The 24,450-nt window shown below is 42.8% G+C and overlaps 1 protein-coding gene across 11 annotated transcripts in view; it reads left to right on the top strand.

Moving 5' to 3' along the window:
* The window catches only part of MACF1 (microtubule actin crosslinking factor 1), a 370,346-nt gene that overhangs the window by 189,676 nt on the left and 156,220 nt on the right, over positions 1-24,450 (top strand). For all 11 annotated transcript variants that reach the window (XM_066269582.1, XM_066269581.1, XM_066269580.1 and 8 more), the window contains 20 exons: positions 222-388; positions 1,519-1,631; positions 1,734-1,840; positions 2,236-2,355; positions 2,509-2,604; positions 3,202-3,329; positions 3,416-3,509; positions 3,706-3,860; positions 4,951-5,227; positions 6,403-6,531; positions 7,224-7,301; positions 7,900-8,061; positions 9,408-9,512; positions 10,116-10,211; positions 11,322-11,447; positions 13,918-14,070; positions 16,267-16,421; positions 20,762-20,888; positions 21,495-21,678; positions 22,093-22,262. In XM_066269582.1, the coding sequence (XP_066125679.1) occupies positions 222-388; positions 1,519-1,631; positions 1,734-1,840; positions 2,236-2,355; positions 2,509-2,604; positions 3,202-3,329; positions 3,416-3,509; positions 3,706-3,860; positions 4,951-5,227; positions 6,403-6,531; positions 7,224-7,301; positions 7,900-8,061; positions 9,408-9,512; positions 10,116-10,211; positions 11,322-11,447; positions 13,918-14,070; positions 16,267-16,421; positions 20,762-20,888; positions 21,495-21,678; positions 22,093-22,262 (2,742 nt within the window). The remainder of the gene's footprint in view (positions 1-221; positions 389-1,518; positions 1,632-1,733; positions 1,841-2,235; positions 2,356-2,508; positions 2,605-3,201; positions 3,330-3,415; positions 3,510-3,705; positions 3,861-4,950; positions 5,228-6,402; positions 6,532-7,223; positions 7,302-7,899; positions 8,062-9,407; positions 9,513-10,115; positions 10,212-11,321; positions 11,448-13,917; positions 14,071-16,266; positions 16,422-20,761; positions 20,889-21,494; positions 21,679-22,092; positions 22,263-24,450) is intronic.

Here is a 24,450-nt window from a genome sequence, read left to right as displayed (position 1 = left end):
GAATTTGTAAAGTTAGTATTCAAGACTTGAAAATTTCTATTGTCAATTGTCCCTTGTACTGACCAGTAGGGAGGCTGTTACATTCACAGTGCTGCACTGAATGGGGATGTCTGGGAGACTGGTGTTCTGTTGATGGGCTATGCCCTCCCTGCCCAGATATTCTTCTAAGAGCCCTAATGTATGACGAAGAGAAGGTTACTTCATGTCCTATCTTTTGGCAGATCTCTGACATCTACATTAGTGGAGAGTCAGGAGACATGTCAGCCAAGGAGAAGCTGCTCCTATGGACCCAGAAGGTGACAGCTGGTTACACAGGAATCAAATGCACCAACTTTTCCTCCTGCTGGAGTGATGGGAAGATGTTCAATGCACTTATTCACCGATACAGGTAAATGCAGTGAATTTCCGTGTGCCCGGGGGACATCTTTTCATCTTTTGTTTGTATTAGTGTAATGGCACTTTCCCCCTCAGCCAAGAGTCAAGAATCTAATTCATTCATCTTGTTCGTTTCAAAAAGGAATACAGTATGTATTGAATTCCTAGTGTTCTAGGCACTGGTCACAAATAGCAGTGAACAAAACAGCAAAACTTCTTGCTCTTGTGGATGTTGTTTATCAGGCAGTATACAACAAATATGGGCTATGATAGAATGGTAAATGCAGTGGAGGGGCAGAGAGTGACAGACCTCTCTGCCAAGGATATTAGAGCAGAGCCGCGAGGGTGTGAGCCATGCAGGCCTCCCGGATCAGAGGGCTTTAGCTGGAGGAAACAGCCAGTCCTCAGGGCCTGAGGTGAGGGGTGCTTGGAGTGGTAAGGAATAGCAAGTGGCTGGTGTGAGATGAGTGAGGAAGATAGGAATTTTGAATGGCAAAAATCAAAATTATTATGCTCTTAGGGGTCATAAACATGCCCCAGTTTTCACTCACTCTGTTCTAGCTTATGATACTTTTCCCAGGAAATTCAGCAAGACTAGTGTGTATGTTTTGAATTAGGAACCACTGGGCTCCTGGTGTGTAATTAAAAATAGAATTAGTATCTTTCTAAACCTCTTGTTTTTTCTCTTAAGTCAATCAGTGGTTTTCACCTCAGTGTACTTTTTTTTTTTTTTTTCTATTTTTCTGAAGCTGGAAACGGGGAGAGACAGTCAGACTCCCGCATGCGCCCAACCGGGATCCACCCGGCACGCCCACCAGGGGGTGACGCTCTGCCCCTCCGGGGCGTCGCTCTGTTGCGACCAGAGCCACTCTAGCGCCTGGGCCATCTTTGCTCCAATGGAGCCTTGGCTGCGGGAGGGGAAGAGAGAGACAGAGAGGAAGGAGAGGGGGAGGGGTGGAGAAGCAGATGGGCGCTTCTCCTGTGTGCCCTGGCCGGGAATCGAACCCGGTACTCCTGCACGCCAGGCCGATGCTCTACCACTAAGCCAACCAGCCAGGGCACACCTCAGTGTACTTTTTAAGAGGTTTCTTTGTGTGAACTTGTGCATGATGGCCTTTTATGTGCCTTGGTGGACTTTTACAGACCTGATCTGGTAGACATGGAGAGGGTGCAAATCCAAAGTAACCGAGAGAACCTGGAACAGGCTTTCGAAGTGGCAGAAAGACTGGGGGTCACCCGGCTGCTGGATGCAGAAGGTGAGAGCTGACCGATGTTAAGTTTGTTTGGCAGGATTCACTGTTCCTTCTCCTGGTGGGTTCCTTTGTTCTGATGTGGACATTTCTTCCCCTTTCTCTCAGATGTGGACGTGCCATCTCCAGATGAAAAGTCTGTAATCACTTATGTGTCTTCGATTTATGATGCCTTCCCTAAAGTCCCCGAGGGTGGAGAAGGGATCAGTGCTACGGTAAAAGAACACTTTCTTAAAATACCTTCTAACTTTGATTTGTTTGGGTAGAATGTGTTGATTAGACTGTATTTCTTATGCATTCATTACATGTAGAGCACCCTTACACAGAGCAAACTGGACCTACATCGCCTTTATGCCCGGTCATTGTCCTTGCTCCCTGGGAATGAGTCTGTCGCTAATTTTGTAGCATCCAGCCTAGACTATTCTAGGTGTCAGGAAATTAAATCCCATCTTGAGAGCCCTTGAGGAGCTTTGAAACTGGGACTCGCAGCGGTAAACCGGACAGCTGGGCATGCAGTTAGAGGAAAGGAATTTTGGCCTGAGCTACTTTTGCTGTGCTTGTTTTGCATTCTGCTAATCAGAGGTGTGTGATGTTTACCTTTTGGCATTAGGAAGTAGACTCCAGGTGGCAAGAATACCAAAGCCGAGTGGACTCCCTCATTCCCTGGATCAAACAGCATACAATACTGATGTCAGATAAATCTTTTCCCCAGAACCCTGTTGAACTAAAGGTAAAATCATGGGCTTAACGATGCTTCCTTAGAAATTCATTCTAGGGAGGAAGTCTCAGCTTGTTGTCGTTGGTTTCTGAGTGAGGTGGTATGAAAAATTGGGCCAGGTTGCTTTATACCCATTTGTTCATTCACCAAATGTTAATTTTGTAGGCACTTTATAACCAGTATATACACTTCAAAGAAACAGAAATTCTGGCCAAGGAGAGAGAAAAAGGAAGAATTGAGGAATTGTATAAATTACTGGAGGTAAGGAAGCTTACCCTTTGTTGAGACTTGGGGTTTGCTGGTTTGCCCGTCGTTGCTTCTTTGTCTGGCAGACCTGCACTTCCTCCCAGCCTGCCTTCACAGCCGCACGTGCTGGGGTGACAGTCTAGCCGTGCTCTCAGGCTGGTCTTAAAAGTCTGTGGGAAAGGGGTGGAAGCAGCCATCTGTATTTTTTTTAAAGAGCCTATTGAAAAGTGACATACATTTATTCAGAAACCTTGAATTTTGTGGACAAGTTTTCCTGTTTCTTAGAGGGAAGCTCTAAGATGGAACGAAAAGAGATTTCCGTTCACATTTTGAGTCTTAGAGAATTTGAAGCTGTGGGGATGGGCATTTGACCTTCCCAGAATGGGGCTTATTGAGAGGACAGAAGGAGTTCCATAAAAAGTAAAAGGAATGGAAGGATTTAGAGCAGAGAGTCACCTGCATTTTGCTCTCGTTGCATTGTTTTCACTGGTTAGACGCATTGTTTTCACTGGTTAGATGGCGGGGCAAGCTGCAGAGTGGCCGGTAAAGAAGCAAGAAGGGGCCCGAGGGCGGGGCTGTTTCGGACTAAAAGAGTATCTCTGGATGTTTTAGGTGTGGATTGAGTTTGGCCGAATTAAACTGCCACAAGGTTATCACCCTAATGACGTGGAAGAAGAGTGGGGAAAGCTCATCATTGAGATGCTGGAGCGAGAGAAATCACTTCGACCAGCTGTAGAGAGGTGGGCCCAGGGCCTGCAGAGGACCTGACATTACTTACTGGGCTGCTTTGGGCCCTGCACTTGACTGTGGTTTTGATCTATTGCAGGCTGGAATTGCTGCTACAGATTGCAAACAAAATCCAGAATGGTGCTTTGAACTGTGAAGAAAAACTGACACTAGCTAAGAATACACTGCAGGCTGTAAGTTTCCGACTGTTCTGTCTCACTTCTTCCTTCACGTGTTTTCCACCTCTCACCCTGTGCTCTCATGGTTGACGTTAACATTTGAGGAATCCACTTCCTTACTCTTGGAGTTGCAGTGGGCTCCTTGGCTCCCTCATGCTGTGGGTGGGAGCAACGTGAGTTTTCCCACTCTTATTCTCCCTTTTTTCCTCAGGACGCCGCTCACCTGGAATCGGGGCAGCCAGTACAGTGCGAGTCAGATGTCATCATGTACATTCAGGAATGCGAAGGTCTTATCAGGCAGTTGCAGGTGGATCTCCAGATCCTACGGGATGAGAATTATTACCAGCTAGAAGAGCTGGCTTTTAGGTGAGGAATGAGGGACTCATATGGAGGGTTTGCTTACTGCTGAGGCTCGTGGCTCGAGTCACATACTAAATCTTGTAACTTGGACCTTAAAGGTCAATGTCTCAGTAGGAGACAGTATTTTGGCAGGAAAATTCTCATGAGAGAGCACAGTTTGCCATTATTGCAGGCCCTGCCCTCTAAGTCCCTGTAGGACTTCCTAATCATTGTGGCATTTTATAACATCCCACATACTTCAGAGTGGCCTGCAGGGGTGTGGTACCAGACCCAGGTTAGAACACTGGTGATCCAGTACCTCATTTTATTTTATTTATTTATTTTTATTTTTTTGTATCTTTCTGAAGCTGGGAATGGGGAGGCAGTCAGACAGACTCCCGCATGCGCCCGACCGGGATCCACCCGGCACGCCCACTAGGGGGCGATGCTCTGCCCCTCCGGAGCGTCGCTCTGTCGTGACCAGAGCCACTCTAGCACCTGGGGCAGAGGCCAAGGAGCCATCCCCAGCGCCCGGGCCATCTTTTGCTCCAATGGAGCCCCGGCTGTGGGAGGGGAAGAGAGAGACAGAGAGGAAGGAGAGGGGGAGGGGTGGAGAAGCAGATGGGCACTTCTCCTGTGTGTCCTGGCTGGGAATCGAACCCGGTACTCTTGCACTCCAGGAGTTGGCTCTACCACTGAGCCAACCGGCCAGGGCTTCCGTACCTCATTTTATAGAGGAGGAAACCAAGACCTACAGAGGGGGTGAGGATCATCCAAGTCACATAGTTTGTGCAGAGCCAAGACTAAGACTTACATCTTTAGACCCACTAACCTATTGTTTATTCTGAAATACCATCTAGGAGTTATACAGACAGGTATTGGTTTGCTTCCTTCCCATTAACACTGTGGTATTTGCCTCAGACAACTATGTGCAAAGAAGATGTTGATAATACCACTTTGCATTCATATAACACTTTTTCTTTCTCAAAACACTTTCCTGATGGGTTCTCATTTTTATTTTTTACCTCATCCTTATCAAATGGATAGGGAAGATTTTATTTTTAAAAGTCCATTACAAAATTTAAGTCTCTTCCTTCTTTCTCTTCTTCCATTTCAGGGTGATGCGTCTGCAGGATGAGCTGGTCACCTTGCGTCTGGAGTGCACGAACTTGTATCGAAAGGGCCATTTCACTTCACTTGAGTTGGTTCCACCCTCTACTTTAACCACTACTCATCTGAAGGCAGAACCCTTAACCAAAGGAACCCATTCTTCTTCTACCTCCTGGTTCCGAAAGCCCATGACGCGGGCTGAACTTGTGTCTATCTCCTCCTCTGAAGATGAAGGCAATCTCCGATTTGTGTATGAACTGCTGTCTTGGGTAGAAGAAATGCAGGTGGGTTTGTTTATACAGTGCACTAAGATTTATTGGATCCAGCTGCATGTCTAAGAGGATGACGTTGCTCTACGCCCTGTATATAGATAGATTCCTTTGATTATTGATGCTGCCTAGGGCCCAGGTCCCCTTCTCCTTAAATTTTAAATGGATAAGTAAGATCAACTCACATCCTCAGAATTCTACACCGAATAGCATAGGCGTTTCTATTTGGAGCCGTTAGGGAATTTGTTCCCTTCAGCTAACCATGCTCCAGGTGCGAGCTTGTGGGAGGAGTTGCAGAGTCTGTAAATCTTACTCATCTTTTCTGAGAGGTCCTTGTTGATAGAGAAGCTTATTCTTCACTTTTCGTGTTTGGCCCTAACTCTTATATTCAAGCAAGGCTTCTTTGTTTCACAAGTCTAAAGGGGCACTTTTTTAAAAAATGTCTTTTTCAATTACAGTTGACATAATAATATTATATTAGTTCCAGGTGTACAACATAGTAATTAGACATTTATATATAACTTATGAACTGATCACCCCAGTAAGTGTAGTATCCATTTGAAACCATATGTAGTTATTATATTATATGATATGATTTCCTGTGCTGTATTTTATATCCCTAGGGGGCACTATTTACATGTATTCTAGAATAATGGTTCCAACTCAGTATTGTCTTTCTTATCCTTCTCACCCTTTTATTTGTATGAAATTCTTCCCATCTTATCATGATGGATTCCTCACGTACTGGTAAATAAAAACATTCAAAGTTGAGCTAATGTTTTAAAATTTATTGACCAATAGTGCCATGAATGAAGCTTAATATTTTCAGACATTTCTTTCTTACATCCATTCTGATTGTGAAATGAAAAGGCTCCATAAAGTGCAGTGCCTGAACTATAAAGTTAAGCACCGTCAGCCTGTGGGAATGCCTTCCCGGTTGGTAAACTTGGGAATGTATTCCCATAATGCAGCAGCGAAAGGCTGCCCCTGCTGCTCTAGCTGGTGGGGTTCGGCTTCTAGCTTGTGGGGTGATTGTGGCATGCTTTCCTGTAGGAGGTCACGATGGAGGTGGTGTAGGTGTCCTTTTGCCCAGTCCTCTATCCTCAACCCCATTGTCCAAACATTGATTGTAACAATTTTATTTTTCTGCCAATTTAGCAGTTCTTATGTATGTATTTTTTCTTTCTCAGATGAAACTGGAGCGAGCGGAGTGGGGCAGTGATCTGCCCACGGTGGAGCTGCAGCTAGAAGCGCAGCAGCACATTCACACCAGCGTGGAGGAGCTGGGCTCCAGCGTCAAGGAGGCCAGGCTGTACGAGGTGCGTGGCAGTCTGAATCCACCATGGGGGCAGGTGGGGCGGTGACAGGACAGTGTGCGCAATGCCGCTGTCCTCAAGGAGAAGGGGACTTAAGAAAAGAAGGGTAACCACGAGCAACACTTTCCAGCAAACTCCCTTTTCACGTGAAGTGTTTTTTTGCTCTTTGAAATACCTTTGTGAGAAAGGTTTTTGTTTTATTAACTCTTTTTTACTAAAAAGAAAAGTGGTACAGAAAGGCAGGTCAGCATTAGTAAGCAGTGGCTGCAGTCTGCAAAACTCAGGCCCTCAGCTCCACAGTGTGTGCTCTCCCCACCTCGCCTCCATCCACAGCGGGGAGCTGGTGCGGAGAAGCCGGTCAGTCTCCCTTCTCCCTCACTCATTCTGTTTCCCCTTGAAAAATGCGTTTGGGTGATTTGGGAATCGGCAGATAAGGTTTTTCCAGAAACCTTCCAGAATTACTGGAAGCACAAGACAGAGAGATCTGTCAGGTATGTTTACCTGCTGAACCGTTCCTCACGCAGTGCTGCTCCAGGCTGTAAAATCTGACTCAGAGATTTGTTGTCTTGTTTCTGTTTTCTCAGAGTAAGTGATCTTTACCTATGTGCAGACATAACATTGACATAGTTGAAGCTATGCCATAAATATAGTTTACTTTTTCTCTAATTATTTTTCTTTCATACCTTTCTTATCAGGGAAAAATGTCCCAGAATTTTCACACTAGTTATGTTGAGACTCTTGGGAAGCTGGAGACACAGTATTGTAAACTAAAGGTAAGTTTTGACTAACTCTCCTGTGTTCTGTTCATGGAGAATCTGCTTCCCTCCATACAACTCTGCCCTAACTCGGAAAGCTCTGAGTTTGGCCCTGTTTTGGTTTTCTGTTAATTAGATTGTATCATTTACTCTGCAGTTGTTCATATGTAGTATAATATTTTCTTAATGGATCAGAACCACTGCCCCAGGAAGTTTTAAGTAGAACCTGTCTGAGCTGTCATGCTTTACAAAGCAGTGGCTGTGTGTGCTCTGAGACACCATACTGAAAGTTTGAAGTTGATTAGGAGGGGACTTCTGTGTTCTTCATTTCTATCACTCAGTGTTGCACAGGTAGGACAAGCCCAGGATCATTTTTTATCCAGGGAGCCCCACAAAGGCCTGGTTAGTTCCAGCTTTTAGTTAAAATTGACAAGGGCTCTCTCTGGGTGTCCTGTACCAGACTTGTACTACATTTAAGTCAATGGAGAAGCACCCAGAGATTTAAAAAGGAAGACAAAATTCATTTCCTGAATTATTCTTTGCTTGGAAGTCAAATGTGCTACCTTCTGTAGATGAAAGGCTGATGGTTTCACCTTGTAATCCTTGCTTTGTCTAGGAAACTTCTAGCTTCCGGATGAGGCACCTTCAGAGCCTGCATAAATTTGTTTCCAGAGCTACAGCTGAGTTGATTTGGTTGAATGAGAAGGAGGAGGAGGAACTAGCATATGATTGGAGTGACAACAATCCCAATATCTCAGCCAAGAAAAATTACTTCTCTGTGAGTCTAGCACAACATGCCTGTCATATTTCTGTAATAGCAGCAGAAGGAGACAGAGGGTCTAGTCTGCTGAGAGCTTGGGTTTCTGGATTTGCATTCTGCTAGGTAGAAATAAGGATACTGTTTAATGCATCTGCGCATGGGAGAAGTGGATGTGGAGAGAGAGAGAAATCGAACGCTAGAATGAGTTTGTTTAGAAAGGCAGTGTCTTGGGTTAACAGAGCAGCAGCCTGCAAGTTGAATCATTTCAGAAGCAACATAGCTTTGTGGTTAAGCTTATAGTCTTTGAAGTGAGCTAGTTCTAATGTAACTTCTTATTCCTCTGCTTACTAGCTCTGTGACCTTGGCAAATCATTTAATCTCTCTGGACCTCTATAAAATGGGATAATAGCACCACTTCAAAGTGTTGTGTAAAAGATTCAGTAAGATTTAATAATCCTAGTATTGTTTAACTGAAGCTTCTCAGAAATGCTGAATTCTCTAATTCATTAAAAAACTCTTTGGTCTCAATCTCTTCATTTGTGAAATGGGAAGGAAAATTCAGCATTGGACTATGGGACAGTACTTTGTATTCTTTTCAGTGAAAGATGGACACAAGTTAATAGGGTTACTTTTTGCTGCTTTTACTATTTCTACATCTCGGAGGATTTTTAAACATTTTGTAAATCCTATGCAAATAGGAAACATTTTAACTAACATTTACATTATATATTTTAATTCCATGAGTTTAGAGTTTATTTAAAAATATAGGATTTTCCTGAATAGAGAGTGGTATAGGATTCTTCTGAGGTAAAGGAGACAGAATAGATATGATAATACCTAGAACAGTCTGTATGAGAACAGACTATATAGATATAAAGAAGGTGCTTGGAAAGCATCAAGGGAGAGGGGTCAAATCTGATAGAAGAGCTGGCATCTAAAGTAGGTCTTGTAGTGTTAATAGAATCAGAGCCAGAAGAGGACACTACAGGCTGTGGGAATAGTCTTAGCCAGCCAGTCAGGGCCTCGGGTCCACGGGTGTGTCAGGTACTGTGTTAGGTGGGTGTAGGCATGAACTAGCCACTCTAGCCAAGTTTTGTCCTTTCTCTGCTTTCAGTGCTCGTCCTGTGTTCCCTCACTTACTCAGGTCTGGCATGGGTTCCATATCCTTTGTGAATCATTCATCAGTAATTCCAGTATTTTTGCTCCTTTCTGAAATCCTTTGGCATGTACTGTTCATGCATCTCATTTTGGCTGTAACCCAGTGCTGTAGGCTTTTAAAAAGTAGGGCAGGGAACAGAGCCTTTTCTTCACTGATACTGTCCCTTTAATAGTGCTTATTGCATAAACCTTTATTCCATTTTCAGGAGTTGACAATGGAACTGGAGGAAAAACAGGATGTGTTTCGGTCTCTACAAGATACAGCAGAGCTACTATCACTTGAGAACCACCCAGCCAAGCAGACTGTGGAGGTATGGGACTGGACGATGTGTGAGGGCCAAGTGCTCAGAGGCAGCTGTTATAAAAGTGTTCAAATCAGTGGCTTTGTTCTGCTGAAAGACCTCGAGGAATGATGGGAACATTTGTCTCGGGTCTTCTCCCTTTTCATCTCAGCCCTCAAAAGACTGCAAACAGTTTAGATGGTCTAAGGAGAATACTATGAAAAACAAGAAGAGATATTGACTCTTAACTTCACGGGGAAAATGACTTGGGCCATATTTTTTCAAGTAACTACCCAGACAGATCCTCTTGTTGATGTGGCATCGTTGCCCAGAGAGGAAAGATGGTAGAGGAACTCAGGAGGGGTTTGTTTATGCCTGAGTTTTGCTGGCTAGATCCTTTAGTTGCAACTGAGTGTGGAGAGGCCTTTTCTATGTAACCCCTTCTTACAAGACCATGTTGGATAAAAGACAAGCCTCTTGCTTATGGGAAGCACTGAGCAGGTGCCAATCACGTACCTCCATGTATCTTCTGTAGTCCTCCCTATCTTTAGGAGGTTGTACTTGGAGGAGAGCGTTGTGCGTGTACTGGGTGTGCTGATGTCATGCTGCTCTGCCTGTGCTTGGTGGTTGCAGGCTTACAGCGCCGCTGTCCAGTCCCAGTTGCAGTGGATGAAGCAGCTGTGCTTGTGTGTCGAGCAGCACGTGAAGGAGAACACTGCTTACTTTCAGGTATGTGGGCTGTGTGTTTGTCTGCGTGCGTGCCTTTGTGTAAGTATGTGTGTATCAGAGACTGAGGAGAATATTTTCATTCTGGCAAGAGATTGTGTGTGCGCGTGCATATACATGGGGAAGGCAAAGTTATTCTCACCTGTGTCAGTTAGCTTCTGTTGTATAAACCAGCACCCTAAAACTAAGTTGCTTAAAACAGCAATCATTTAGTTAGTTAATGATTCTATGGTTTGACACTTAGGGCTCTGCTCAGCTACGTGGTCTTCTCATCTTACCTGGCTTAATCATGACTGCAGGCAGCTGGCAGGCAGGCTGGGGTTGGTGGGTCCCTAACAGCATCACTCCCATGTCTGACGTCATCTGGGGCGACGAGCTACAAGTCTGTATACAAGTCTGTAGCACCCAGCAGGTTATTCTGGACTTCTCCACGTGGTGCCTCTGTCCACAAACAGCAAGAGAGAGGGAGCCCCAATGCACCAGCGCCTGTCTGCTGCCTTGCTTAGTAACAGGCCAGTGGCCAAAGGAAGTCATGTGGCCATGCCCAGCTTCCAGGGGAGGAGAAATAGACTTCATCTCTTGATGGCAAGACCTATAAAATAACAGGGACATTTTTTTTTTCTATAGCCTGTCACATCATGAAAGATATGCTACTTGTTTTCAAATGAGGGTAGGCAGAGACAATAAATTATTATCTGTTTGGTTTTGCCCTAAATTAAATATTCTTCCTGATGATTTTGTAATTATACCAACAAATTAAAACATTTGATAACTCAACATCTAGGCTTTTGTGAACTATACCTCACAGCCCAGTGCTGTCACTAGTGAGAAGTCAAGAGGAATGAGCAGAGCTTTCGGGGGGGGGGGGGTGAAGCCGGCTGATTTTTCCACAGTGCTCAGCAGGCTTTGTGCTGGTCATCAGTAATAGTTTAGGCCATGGCTTCATAAAACCTCCCGTTTATACTTTCATGGCTTTTGTAATGAACTCTCACTAATCCCGGAGAGTGTAATCAGCTCTGCTCGGCTCTGCGCAGTAGGGCTATTCTTTCTCAGTTAAGGTCTTGGTGTTGTGTTGTAGCGAGCACAAAGCCCCCCTCTCTTCTGTCCCCACAGTTCTTCAGTGATGCACGGGACCTGGAGTCTTTCTTGAGGAACCTCCAAGACTCCATCAAACGGAAATACTCCTGTGACCATAACACCAGCTTATCCCGCCTCGAGGACCTGCTCCAGGACTCCATGGTGGGTGTTGCATCAGTGGGACGATTACAGAAACATGCTCTGAGAAACAGGGTAAACCCTATCGCTGCTGCTGTTTATATCCTTGAAAGCTCCAGGCAGTGGGTCATTGTTTTTATGTTTGGCTCACATTCAAATAGAGTTTAATCAGTTTGTTCCCTTTACTTTTTTCCTTTCTTTCTTTAAAGACATTGCTAATAAGATTCCTTTGGGTATGTTATTGAAGTAAAGGCCTAGTCATCTCCCCGAGCCTCTTAGCGCTCATCATACTTTCTTTGCCTTGTTCCTGTTTCAGTTCTGTAGTTGGAGCCAAAGATGAGGTGTAGAGCAACAAAAGTAGGTTGAAGGGGATTAACTGACATCAGATTCTTTTTCACTCAGAAAACCCCTACGAAACTAGACTTGAGCCAAATTTCTCCTCCTTGGCAATTTTCTTTGGGTAATGATGAGGTACTAGAAAATTGAATTTAATTAAGGGCATTAAAATCTTATTTAGAGGTAATGCTATATTTTCCAATTTATTTATGTAGCAATATTTACTTTTAAAAAAATAGTATTGCATTCAGTATTTAACCCAAATCAATTTTACCTTCATTTCCTCCAATGAACTGTCCCTTCAGGAGTGCTGTAATGAAATCAGCAGCAGGACTACTTAAATTTATTGAATGTATATTACGTAGAGTCGGCAAGACAAGGCTCAAGGTACATCTCTCAGTAAGATAGAAATATGTATGCAATAGAGAAATTACTTTTCCTGTATGAGAAGCCAAGGGATCCTCACATTTCAATAGAAGATTATAAATAAGAAAAGCAGAATAACTCAAAGCAATACCATTTGTTTTGTGGGTAAGACTTGGCATTTATGAATGTTGGTTGGTGTTGTTGTTTTTTTTTATGTATATATATAGTTAGAGGAATTATAAACCTATGAGTGAGTTTGCATTCAGTGTTTCACCTGGGCAGATATTCTGTTAATTTGGAATGAAGGGTAAAAACCTGACTTTTCAGATGCTGTCTCTAGAATGTCTCTTTCAGAGGTACTTCAGGTAGGAAGGAGGATTATAATAATCCTTGGCTGTTATCTCCTCCCTCCCACAGAGTACCTTCCTGTCGTAGGGTAACTCCTCTGCAATTGTTGTCATATCTTCTCTTCTCGAGGGTCGCTGCTCTGTTCCCTCCTCTCCAGGTCAGGGGCATCGGGTTGGCGGCATCCTCGGGGCATGGAGTCACCTGGGTCTGCTCCTCAGCTTGTCCTCAGCTTTCCGTCAGGTTCGGGAACATCTGTCCTGGCTTCTGGTTCTTTTCAGAACTTTTACCACGCTGAGCACTTGGTGTCTCAAGTTTGAGATGTTTGGCTATGGGTTAGACAGAAATTGACATCTTTTATTGCAAGGCAAATGACATGGGTGGACGAGCTTGCAAGTATGGAACAGTGAGGCTGTCTCCCTGATATATTCCATTCCTCTTTCTTAACTAATAAGTTAAAGTTGTATTTCTTCCAATCATGCTCCCCGGGACAGGCACAGGTAGTTTATTTAAGCATTTCTTTTTTTTACTTGCATATTCTTAATTCCTTAATGGCATTTCTTAACATTATTAACTCTTTACTCTCATTACATCTATTTCCATCCTAAGAAAGCCCTCTTCTGGGGAGTTTGTGTACCTTGAAACGGGCTCGAAACATTCCGGTTAATCTTTTACGTTAAATGAATTGGCAGTAGATCGCTACCAATTTTGTTGACAAGAGGTTCATTAGTTTTTAAGATAATTGGGTTTGCAGAGACTTGAGAGTTTTAATTTTGCATGGTACTGCTTTCAAACCAATCAAATTTACATGATTGTCACACAGCAAGGCACTAAAAGGTAAACCCTAAATCATTTGTCGCAATGCCTTCACCAACAGTATTGATTTGTAGATTGTTGGTTGGAGAGCTAAGATCTTTCTGGAGAAAGTTTGACTCAATTTAAAAAAGTAAAACATTTGTGGTGGATATAATTTAAAAATTTTAAAGAATTTAACTCTAGCTTCTCCTAAGCAGAAGGCAAGAACTGGCTTCTCCCATTGAGAAGTTGAATAAGAACAACAATAACAACATGGTTGTTATTATTGTTTTTAATTTCTGTGTTCTTTGAACTTTATTTGGGGAAATCCTTTGCTAGCTTTATAGCTGTATTTGGCAGCTAGAAGTTCTTTTTGTTTTATTTTTGTCTTTTATTTTTTGCATGTAGCTTTTATGGTTTGTTGAAAGGGCACAGGGGAAAAGCTGCAAAATTTGAGTCCAAATGCACTTGGTAGAAGACAGAAACGGTCTCTCCTTTTTCCTCTACCCCTGTGTTTCTAAGATGGCTCCACCAACAATTATTTAACTGAGAAATGACATTCTCTAAGGGAGTGGAGCATTCAGTTTTTTGTTAGTCACTCTGAGTAGCAACATTAGTTTAGTGTCTTTTTTATTTTCTTCTCATTTTGTAGGATGAAAAGGAGCAGCTTATACAGTCCAAGAGTTCTGTTGCCAGTCTTGTTGGGAGATCAAAAACAATTGTTCAGTTAAAGCCACGAAGTCCCGACCATGTGCTGAAGAGCACCATTTCTGTGAAGGCCATCTGTGACTACCGGCAGATCGAGGTAAGGAGGTGGGGATGGGTACTTCTGGCTCTAGAGGGAAGTGAGGGACAAGGGGAGCTTCCTGATAGAGTTATGACAGTAAGGAAAAATCAAATGATAAAGAGTTTTTAAAATTTAGAAATTTTTAAACTTTTTTATTTATTGACCTTAGAGAGAGGAGAGAGAAATAAAGGGGTTGAGGGGAGGAGCAGGATGCGTCAACTCATAGTAGTTGCTTCTCATATGTGCCTTGACCAGGCAAGCCCAGGGTTTTGAATTGGTGACCTCAGCATTCCAGGTCAATGCTCTGTCCACTGTGCTACTACAGGTCAGGCTAACATTTAGAATTTAGACATGCTCAAATCTCTTCTGTCATTTTCTTTTAAAAGCTTCAACTCTATAATAATAATCTGCTCCCGATCTATGTGATTGGCTTTATCATGTACTCAGCTGCCTAAGTGGTGACAGAAATGGTACTTGGTAACACTTGGGAGATACCTTTGACTTCTCTCTCATCCCCCATGGCTAGTAGGACTACCAAGTCAGTATTGACTTGTAAATAAATAAATAGATATCCCTTAGCTGTTCCTTTTTCTATGCCAAGTTTCTTTCACTTGGATCATTATAACAGCTTCCCCATCCAATGCATTCTTTTTCTTCTTTTTCCAAGTGAGAGGAGGGGAGATAGAAAGACAGAGTCCCACATGTGTCCTGATGGGGATCTACCCAGCAACTCCTGTCTGGGGCCGATGCTCTGCCCATCTGGAATCATGGCTTGCAACCGAGCTATTTTTAGCACCTGAGGCGGAGGCTTCCCAGAGCCATCCTCAGCACCCAGGGCAATGTCCTCAAACCAGCTGAATCATAGCTGCAAGAGGAGAAGAGAGACAGAGACAGAGACAGAGAAAAGAGGGAGGGGTGGAGGAGCAGATGGTCGCTTCTCCTCTGTGCACTAACCAGGAATTGAACTGGGACATCCACATATTGGGCCAACCGTCTACCACTGAGCCACCAGCCAGGGCTCTAATGCATTCTCTCTCTTTTTTTTCCTTTTTTTTTTAACAGAGACAGGGAGGGATAGACAGGGACAGACAGACAGAAAGGGAGAGAGATAAGAAGCATCAATCATTGGTTTTTCATTGCGCATTGCGACACCTTAGTTGTTCATTGATTGCTTTCTCATATGTGCCTTGACCGTGGGCCTTCAGCAGACCGAGTAATCCCTTGCTTGAGCCAGCGACCTTGGGTCCAAAGCTGATGAGCTTTTGCTCAAACCAGATGAGCCCGCGCTCAAGCTGGCGACCTCAGGGTCTCGAACCTGGGTCCTCCACATCCCAGTCTGACGCTCTATCCACTGCGCCACCGTCTGGTCAGGCTCTAACGCATTCTTTATCCTACCACCAGCATGATCATTTACAAAGAATTGTCACTCCCATGCTTAAGTCGTACAGCAATTCCCCAGATGTCTGAATAATTTTTCTTTACCTCTCTGGCCAAGACTAGGTCATGTCCCTTTCGTGCATTCTCAGTAAATTTTATTATTCACACAGTATTGTAACTGTATACCCCTCGAGAATATGTGGAATATAGACCATGTTTGGTCAGCTTTCCATTTTACCATTTTTATCTCTAGTGGCCTAGCACTTTCAGGTACATGGCTGGCTTGATAAACATTGGTTATACAAAAGAATATATGAACTTTTCCTGCACTTTTCTGTCTCAGTATTTGTCTATAAGATAGTGATAACACTGTTGGTTACTTATCTCCCAAGAGAAAGTCCTGATGATTCCAAATACTTAACTGTTTTCAGGGATTTGGGTGGGATGACAGGAAGGGAGGAGGAGGAAGTATCACAAAAGCAAAGTTGTGAGTATTCATTATGTCTATTTCATTTTTATTCTACTGGTTGATTATGCGAGAGATTGCTCTTGGAGGTCTTAACAGTCTCCTTCTACCCTTCATTTACTGCGTTATTTGACATGTACCAGGCATTTCATAAACACTCACTTCCTGGATTTATTTGACATCTGCAACGTTTCCTGTGTTTTTTATTTTTACATGTTATCTTTTTGTCTGAATCAGGAACTCTCCCTAAGTGATGGCAGATCTCCAAAATGATTTTTTCTTACAGATTTTATAACCTTGAGGTCAGGCCTCAGGTAATAATAGGTTGTTGATTTATCCATTAGCAATTATTTGTAAATTTGTCTCTTCAGATCACTATATGCAAGAATGACGAATGTGTATTGGAAGATAATTCACAGAGGACCAAGTGGAAAGTGATCAGCCCCACAGGGAATGAGGCAATGGTGCCATCTGTTTGCTTCCTCATCACTCCACCCAATAAGGATGCCATTGAGATGGCCAGCAGGTGACTTTGCTCAGCTGCCCCTGTGTGCTTCCACCTCTGCTGTTTGTCCTGGGAGCACTGATGTAGGGACAGTCTGCGTTTATGATCTTGAACAGAGGGACCAAATTTTAGTTTCTTTTGGGAAAGACCTTCTATTAGGATTTCAAGTCTTACACTCCCAGCCACAAGTAGAGTTTCAGTAAATGCTTATGTTCAGTTGAGACGTTTTCTTTTTAGTTGTTTTTTTTTTTTAATTCATGAGAGAAGGGGGAGGCAGAGACATACTCCTGCATGTACCCCAACTGGAATCCACCACAGCAAACCCACTAGGAGGTGATGCTTTGCCCATCTGGGGCCATTGCTCTGTTGCTCCAGCAGAGCTTTTTTTTTATTTTTAATTTTTTTTATTTTTTTATTTTTTTCTGAAGTTGGAAACGGGGAGGCAGTCAGACAGACTCCCACATGCGCCTGACCGGGATCCACCCGGCATACCCACCAGGGGGCGATGCTCTGCCCATCTGGGGCGTTGCTCTGTTGCAACCAGAGCCATTCTAGCGCCTGAGGCAGAGGCCACAGAGCCATCCTCAGTGCCCGGGCCAACTTTGCTCCAATGGAGCCTTGGCTGCAGGAGGGGAAGAGAGAGACAGAGAGGAAGGAGAGGGGGAGGGGTGGAGAAGCAGATGGGTGCTTCTCCTGTGAGCCCTGGCTGGGAATCGAACCCGGGACTCCTGCACGCCAGGCCAACGCTCTACCACTGAGCCAACCGGCCAGGGCCTTCAACAGAGCTTTTTATAGTACCTAAATAGGAAGCCATGGAGCAATCCTTAGTGCCTGGGGCCACCTTGCTTTCACTGAACCATGGCTGCAGGGGGGGGGGGGGGGGGAGAGAGAGAGAGAGAGAGAGAGAGAGAGAGAAGCGAGAGGGAGATGGGTGGAGAAGCAGGTGGTCACTTCTATGTACCTTGACCTGGAATTGAACCTGGGACATCTACATGCTGGGCCGACGCTCTACCACTGAGCCAACCGGCCAGGGCTGAGACATATTTAGTAATAATTCTTTTTTAAAAGAATTCTTGGTTATAAATAGTTTATTCTCAGATTGATTTTTTAATGACAGCTAATTTTCTTCTTTAATTTACATTTTATTAGTGTAATATGTACATATTTTTTAAAGTTGAATTATACCAAAGAGTTTATAATAAGACCTACCAACCACCCTCCCCATCCCAGAGTTCTGCTTCCCAGAGCAACTATTTTCAACTCTTTGAAGCAGATTTTTCTGGTTTTAATTCCAAATTTCTTTTTTTTTTCTTTTCTTTTTTTTACAGAGACACAGAGAGAGTCAGAGAGAGGGATAGATAGGGACAGACAGAAACGGAGAGAGATGAGAAGCATCAATCATTAGTTTTTCGCTGCTATACCTTAGTTGTTCATTGATTGCTTTCTCATATGTGCCTTGACCGTGGGCCTTCAGCAGACCGAGTAACCCCTTGCTCGAGCCAGCAACCTTGGGTCCAAGCTGGTGAGCTTTGCTCAAACCAGATGAAGCTGCACTTAAGCTGGCAACCTCAGGGTCTCGAACCTGGGTCCTCTGCATCCCAGTCTGACACTCTATCCACTGCGCCACCTCCTGGGCAGGCCCAAATTTCTTAATCATGTGATTTTTTTCCTGCTATTTTCTGATTTTTTTCAACTTTGTTGACTTCCTCCTCTTGGAAATTAACATTTAGCTTCCTACACATACACCTGCGCACACTTCTTTTTCCATCTTCCAAATGTAGTTATGTCACAAGTTTTGTTTAAATTGCTATTTTTGTGTTACCGCATTAAATGGTTTATGGCTGAGCCACACGTTGATTACTATGGGGGATTGCTGTGAGATGTATTCTCCTTGGGCCTTTCTGCTCTGAGCTCATCCTCAGCCACTCTCCTTGCTTGTGCTTGGCTCTGGTACTCTCATCTTTTTCCTGTTTCTCAGGCACCCCAAGCATACCCTTGCCTCAGACCCTTCACTTTTCTATGAATATTGACGGGATTTACTCCCCTACTCACTGCCTGTCACTTTCTGTCTCCTTTATTCATCTTTATTTTTCTCCATGAAACTTAACACAGACTAACAGATAATATATTTGTTTATTGCTTCTTCCCTCCTCTTAGAAGTTCCAAAAGAATAGAGGTTTTGGGTTTTTTTTTCCTGTTTTATTTACTTTGTAGCTTTAGCACCTAGAACTATTGCTGGAACATAGTAGGTGCTCGGAGGTGGTTGTTGAAGGAAAAAATGAATGAGTAGGTGACTGAAAATATGTATAAGTAGATTACCTCATTTACTTTCTTGTATAGCTTCATGTTTCCTTGAAAGTGATAATTGTTTTGCTTTTAAGTTTGATTAGTTGTTGTCTGTTTGCATATTATGGATATAAGGCCAGTGGCCATGGCCATGCAGGTTCACATTGGATTTGGGCAGACTTAGGTAAAGGAACTGTGGAGCCAAAAAATGGTAGGCCATTCTGTTTATTAGAGTCTTGCAACAGCTAATGAGCAAGCCAAAAACAGGCCAGGGTGGGGGGAACCCCTTCCTTGGCAAACTGTAGCAAACAATGGCCCCTCCCAAGCTGGCAGGCAATCCGCAGTTTCAATCTGCTGCCCTGAGGGCAAGCGCCCACAGCCTTACCTAGACTAGACCCACATGGCGCTGCCCTGTACTCATGCACCAGTCAGGCAAAGTACAAGCAAGCAAGCATACACACTTACCACACACTTTTTTGCCCAACAATGAATTTATTCCTAAACTCTCCTACATTTCTCTAAAAGGCATCACAAAATGTCCAAACACCGTTGGTAATTTTTCATTTTTATATTCTCTTGGAAACATCTCTTTTGGGTATTCCTGTCTCCCTTTCCAGTCTGAATCTGGTGCAAGTCTGCTTCAGTACTGCCTCCCTGGCTTGTCCTTCATCTTCATCCCGAAGATCTCTACCTCTCTTCTGGGCTGGACCCTCTGAACCAAGTCTTATTTGTTGGTGTATTTCCTGGGTTGAGAGAGTCCACTCTCTAGGAACCTCCTGAGAAAAAGTCCATGGGAAGTAAATTTTTTGAGACCTCTCATATCTGAAACTTTCTTCTCCCTTCATAATGAATTGTCCAGTTATCAATTTTTATAACATGAAGGCACTGTTCCACTGTTGTTTAGCTTCCAGGGTTTGCTGTTGAGAAGTACAGTTCTATTCTCATTCTTTATCTTTCTTTTTTTTAAGTTTACGTAACTATCAAATTCTCCCTTTGTAGTGAGCAGTACTGTGGTTTTGACAGATGCACAGAACTGTATATCCTCTCATACAGTCACAGCACAGATCAGTTTGATACTTTAACCTCCTGAATGAAATCTTTATCTCTCTGATGCTTTTGAAATCCTAGCTTGTCTTTAATTTTTGGAGGGAATGCTTTGTTTTCAGGTGAAGCTTTATGCTAATTCTGAACACAGACTGGAAACTCACATCTTTGAAATCTGGGGAAAATTTTTTCTTGGATTATTTCTTGAATTGTTTCCTTCTCTATGTTCTGTTCTTGCCTTTAAGAACTCTCATTTGTCAGATATTGGATCTCCTATACTGATTCTCTAATTTTCTTTCTGTTTTATATTTTTCTGTGTTTTTATTCTTTGAGATTTTCTGAACTTTTATTTCAACTTTGCTGATATTTTAGTGGAGTTTTTGGAAAAGGAGAAGATAAATTAATGAGTTTAATGTCTTTTATTTAACTGTCAATCTTGGCTTCTAGTTTTTCATCCTACTTTGGTATCTCACATTTTTAAACTTGAAGAAATTCATGGTAATTTGATATTTGTTGCTTGTGTCTGAATATCTGTGAGTTTAAGTCTTCCAGAAGTTGAGATTGAATTAGGCATGGATGCTTACAAAAAAAAAGTCTTCTTCTCAAGCAGTTTCCTCCAATATGCCAGATGAACTTCTAAATAGCTAATAACAATCATTTTTGAAGTGTTGAGGTTGACATTTTCAACAATTCCAAATGAGGTTATTTTATCTCTAATTTTCTCTGTAATTGCTTTCCCTGGGTATTTCCTCTGACTTCTCATAATTATATTACATGCAGGTAACATTTATGAGATTGCTAAATGTGTGCTGATATAAAATACATGATAGCGTAGCAAATCCAAATTGTTTGAGGATCTCTATTAACTTAGTTCTAAAGATTCCTGGGTTTTTACTGTTTGACTTACTAACTTTCCCAGCTCAGCATACACATTCAGTTCTGCTAAAGTAATCACATTTATTCCTTAGAGGGTCCCTAATGTGAAGCTAAAGTCTTACAAAAGCTATGCCCTGGCTCTGTGTTGTTCCTAGAGTGGAGCAGTCTTATCAGAAGGTGATGGCCCTTTGGCATCAGCTACATGTTAACACCAAAAGCCTTATCTCCTGGAACTACCTGAGGAAGGACCTTGACCTTGTAAAGACCTGGAACCTGGAAAGGGTAATTATGAAAGCATTAGCCCTGGCTCATATTCTATTGTATAATAAATATGTATTTTCCGATGGCTTTAGGCGACCCCTGTGTTTTGGTCGTTCGACCCCCGCCGGGGTCGTGACCCACAGGTTGAGAACTGCTGTTCTATTGACAAGTTTTTTTCCCTACTCACCCAATCAGAAAACAAAAGGGTCAGGGAGACTGGTTCAATGTTAAGGGCCTGTGGCTTTTAGCAGGTTCAATGTTAAGGAAATTTCTGATGAAAATATATAACATGTTTGGTCCTCTTGGCAGAGAGAGAAGGGTACAGGCTTCTTCTCACTGCAGGATAAGAATCTCTTCTGCATAAGTGTATGTCACAGGGGACTATGGTGAATTAACCGTTATTAAAGGTTATGTCCAAGGGGGCACAGAGGGTGCTTCTGGGTGCTAGTGATGTTCTATTTCTTAATCTAAATGCAGATTACATGGACAAGTTCAATTTGTGAAAAATTAGCATGTTTACAGTTATGGTTTGTACATAATTTTGTGTCTGTTAAATGTCAATAAAAAGGAGAAAGAAAGTATTATGTTCCCATTCTATTGAAATTTCTTGTGGCTTTTCCTGCCTAGCTGCGGTCATCATCCCCAGGGGACTGGCACCAAGTGATGAAGACCCTGCAGGCCCACTACGAGGACTTCCTGCAGGACAGCCGGGACTCAGTGCTCTTCTCAGTGGCGGACCGTCTGCGTTTGGAAGAGGAAGTGGAGGCTTGTAAAACCCACTTCCAGCACCTGATGCAATCCATGGAGAATGGTGTGTGCCCTGGGAAGAAGAGGGTCCTGGTGGAATGAGCCCTGAAGGGTGCTGCAAGACCCTTCATGTAAACTAGAAAGTGCTGTCAGCACTAAAACTAAAACCTTGAAAGAGAGAAACTTGTAGAAATGAATTCAGATCATGGAAGAAAGGCCATATTTTAGTCTATGTTGCTAATCAATCCATCACCTTGTCTTGTGGAAATAAAGTGTTTGAATCCTTAAAGATCATTATATAATGCGAGGAATTTAGGCCCAGGCATAAGGTTGCCCATGTAAGGCCTTGCTTTCATTAATGGACTGACAGTTCTGCCGGAACCATTGGTACCCTCTGTCTGAGGGTGAAGCTGCTGTGCACAGGTTTGCTGATCTCTGGTATGGTGCTTGATGGTCTTCTGTGCTTGTGCATTCACAGAGGACAAAGAGGAAACGGCAGCCAAGATGTACATTTCAGAGCTGAAGAATATCCGGCTGCGCCTAGAGGAGTGTGAACAGAGGCTAGTCAAACGAATTCAGGCTCCAGCCAGCTCTAGGATTGACAAAGATGCCCGGCAGGACAGTGCATTAAGGATCGCAGAGCAAGAGGTACGCACTAAGAGCAAGGCGAGTGTTGGTTGCATGGTGAATGCTTTCAGAATGAATTGGGTGGCAAGAGAGTATGTCCAAAAAAAGGCAATAGACTCATACTTCCCTGCAGCCTGTAAGTGCCTTTTACCTGTGGAAAAGCTTGATTTCAGCTCTGCTGATTGCCAAAAATTGATTAGTTCCATCCACAGCTGGGAAAGCAGACAGACTGGTAAATTGCTCTAAGCACTGCATTTGGGCTGTGTATTTGAAGACTGCTTAGTAGAGATGCTCCTATCTGGTCTATCTCTTACATGTAAGTGTTACTTTGTATTACATAGTTACTGCCAGTCATTTGACTCAAAAAATTTTAAGGAAAGAATCAGATTCTACTCTGGATTCTAATGCACTTTCTCTGTGACTTTGAGCAAATTAACTCTAATCTTTAGTTTCCTTTCTTAGAAAATGGAGACAATATGTGAGTCACAGAGTTAGTTGTTTTTAAAAGATTAAGTAATATAGTACATATAATAAGCTTTCTGGAAAGGTAACATGCTATGAAAATTAGAGTAGTGTTCTTGAAGTAAAAGCAGCAAATACTAGTTGCTTTATTAAGTGCTTGGAGGCATGCATAGAAAAGTAAGGCAAAATTCTTGTTTTTGGCTTATAGTGTAGTTTAAAAAGAATAAAAGGTTGAAATCACAATTAGAGACTTCAGTCTAAGAGAGATTATAAAATAGTACCTAGTGTACTTCCAGATTTCCAAGCAAACATTACTCTAGGAATTTCTAGAGGGTTTTAGAACATTTCCACTTGGGATGGTAGAGAGAGTTCCAAAGAATATTAGACTTGGTGCTCACTCCAGCAGTCCATATACTAAGGGTGGAATAATACAGTGATTAGCATGGCTCCTATGCAAGGAAGTGTGACACAGATTTGTGAAGCCTTCCATATTTCTATTGGCCTGTTTGTTCCAGGATATTACTGTCACAGAATGTTTACCATTTACTAAAAATCTACCATCAAAAAAGAGTATTAGATTTGATCTGGGAGCTTAAAGGAAATGAAAAGGAATGGCTAATGAGAAGGAGTGATTTCTTTTTTCTTCTTACCTTTCTTAATTATTCTTAAGCTTGAAGAGGAGGTCGAGAGGGCACTGTAGTGTTCATTGGCCATAAAGGACCTAACATGCCTGTATGAATCATATCATATGAACCTGTAATTTTCATTTGAAGTATTTTACTTTTCTGTGGTCTTTCAAAATCTACTTATCCCTACAAAATTGAACATTCTAAGAAATAAAGGTTTAAAATTGTTTTTGACATACTAAAATTTTTATTCTTCACCTAGATTTATCCTTCACCTAGATTCCCCAAATGTTAACTTTTTTTTACATTTGCTTTGTAATTTTCTTCTACACGTATGTATACAGAATAATAATCTTCTTTTTTCTTGAGAGTAACTTCCAGAAATGATGCTCCTTTATCCGTAGATACTGCAGTGGGTGTTTCCAAAAACCAGGGTAGTTTCTTATATTATCACAGGACAATGCTTAAAATTTGGAAATGAATATTGATAGAAAACTTTACTAAAATTTTATCAGTTGTTCTAATAATCCTTTTTGGGGTAGCAGCCCAACCCTCAACTCACCCTATCCCCCTTGCAACAACCATAAAAGTAATTTTGCCGCCCTGGCTGTTTGGCTCAGTGGTAGAGTGTCGGCCTGGTGTGTGGAAGTCCTGGGTTCAATCCCTGGTCAGGGCACACAGGAGAGGTGCCCATCTGCTTCTCCACCCCTCCCCCTCTCCTTCCTCTCTATCTTTCTCTTCCCCTCCCACAGCCAAGGCTCAACTGGAGCAAAGTTGGGCTGGGCACTGAGGATGGCTCCATGGCCTCTGCCTCAGGCGCTAGAATGGCTCCCGCTGCAGTGGAGCAATGCCCCAGATGGGCAGAGCATCGTCCCCTGGTGGGCATGACAGGTGGATCCTGGTTGGGCACATGTGGGAGTCTGTCTGATTGCCTCCTCGCTTCTAACTTTGGAAAAATAAAAAAGTAATTTTGCTACAGGATTCAATCCAATATCACAGGTTGCATTTAGTTGCTGTATCTTTTTAGATTATTTAACCTGATATAGTTTAAAATTTTTTTTTATCATCTTTCATGAGCTTAACAATTTTGAAGAGTACAGGCCATTTATTTTGCAGAATGT

This window comes from Saccopteryx bilineata, chromosome 3 (assembly GCF_036850765.1).
Source record: "Saccopteryx bilineata isolate mSacBil1 chromosome 3, mSacBil1_pri_phased_curated, whole genome shotgun sequence".
Taxonomy (NCBI): domain Eukaryota; kingdom Metazoa; phylum Chordata; class Mammalia; order Chiroptera; family Emballonuridae; genus Saccopteryx; species Saccopteryx bilineata.
Note: the sequence above shows the minus strand (reverse complement) of the source record. Positions and strands in the feature narration are given on the sequence as shown.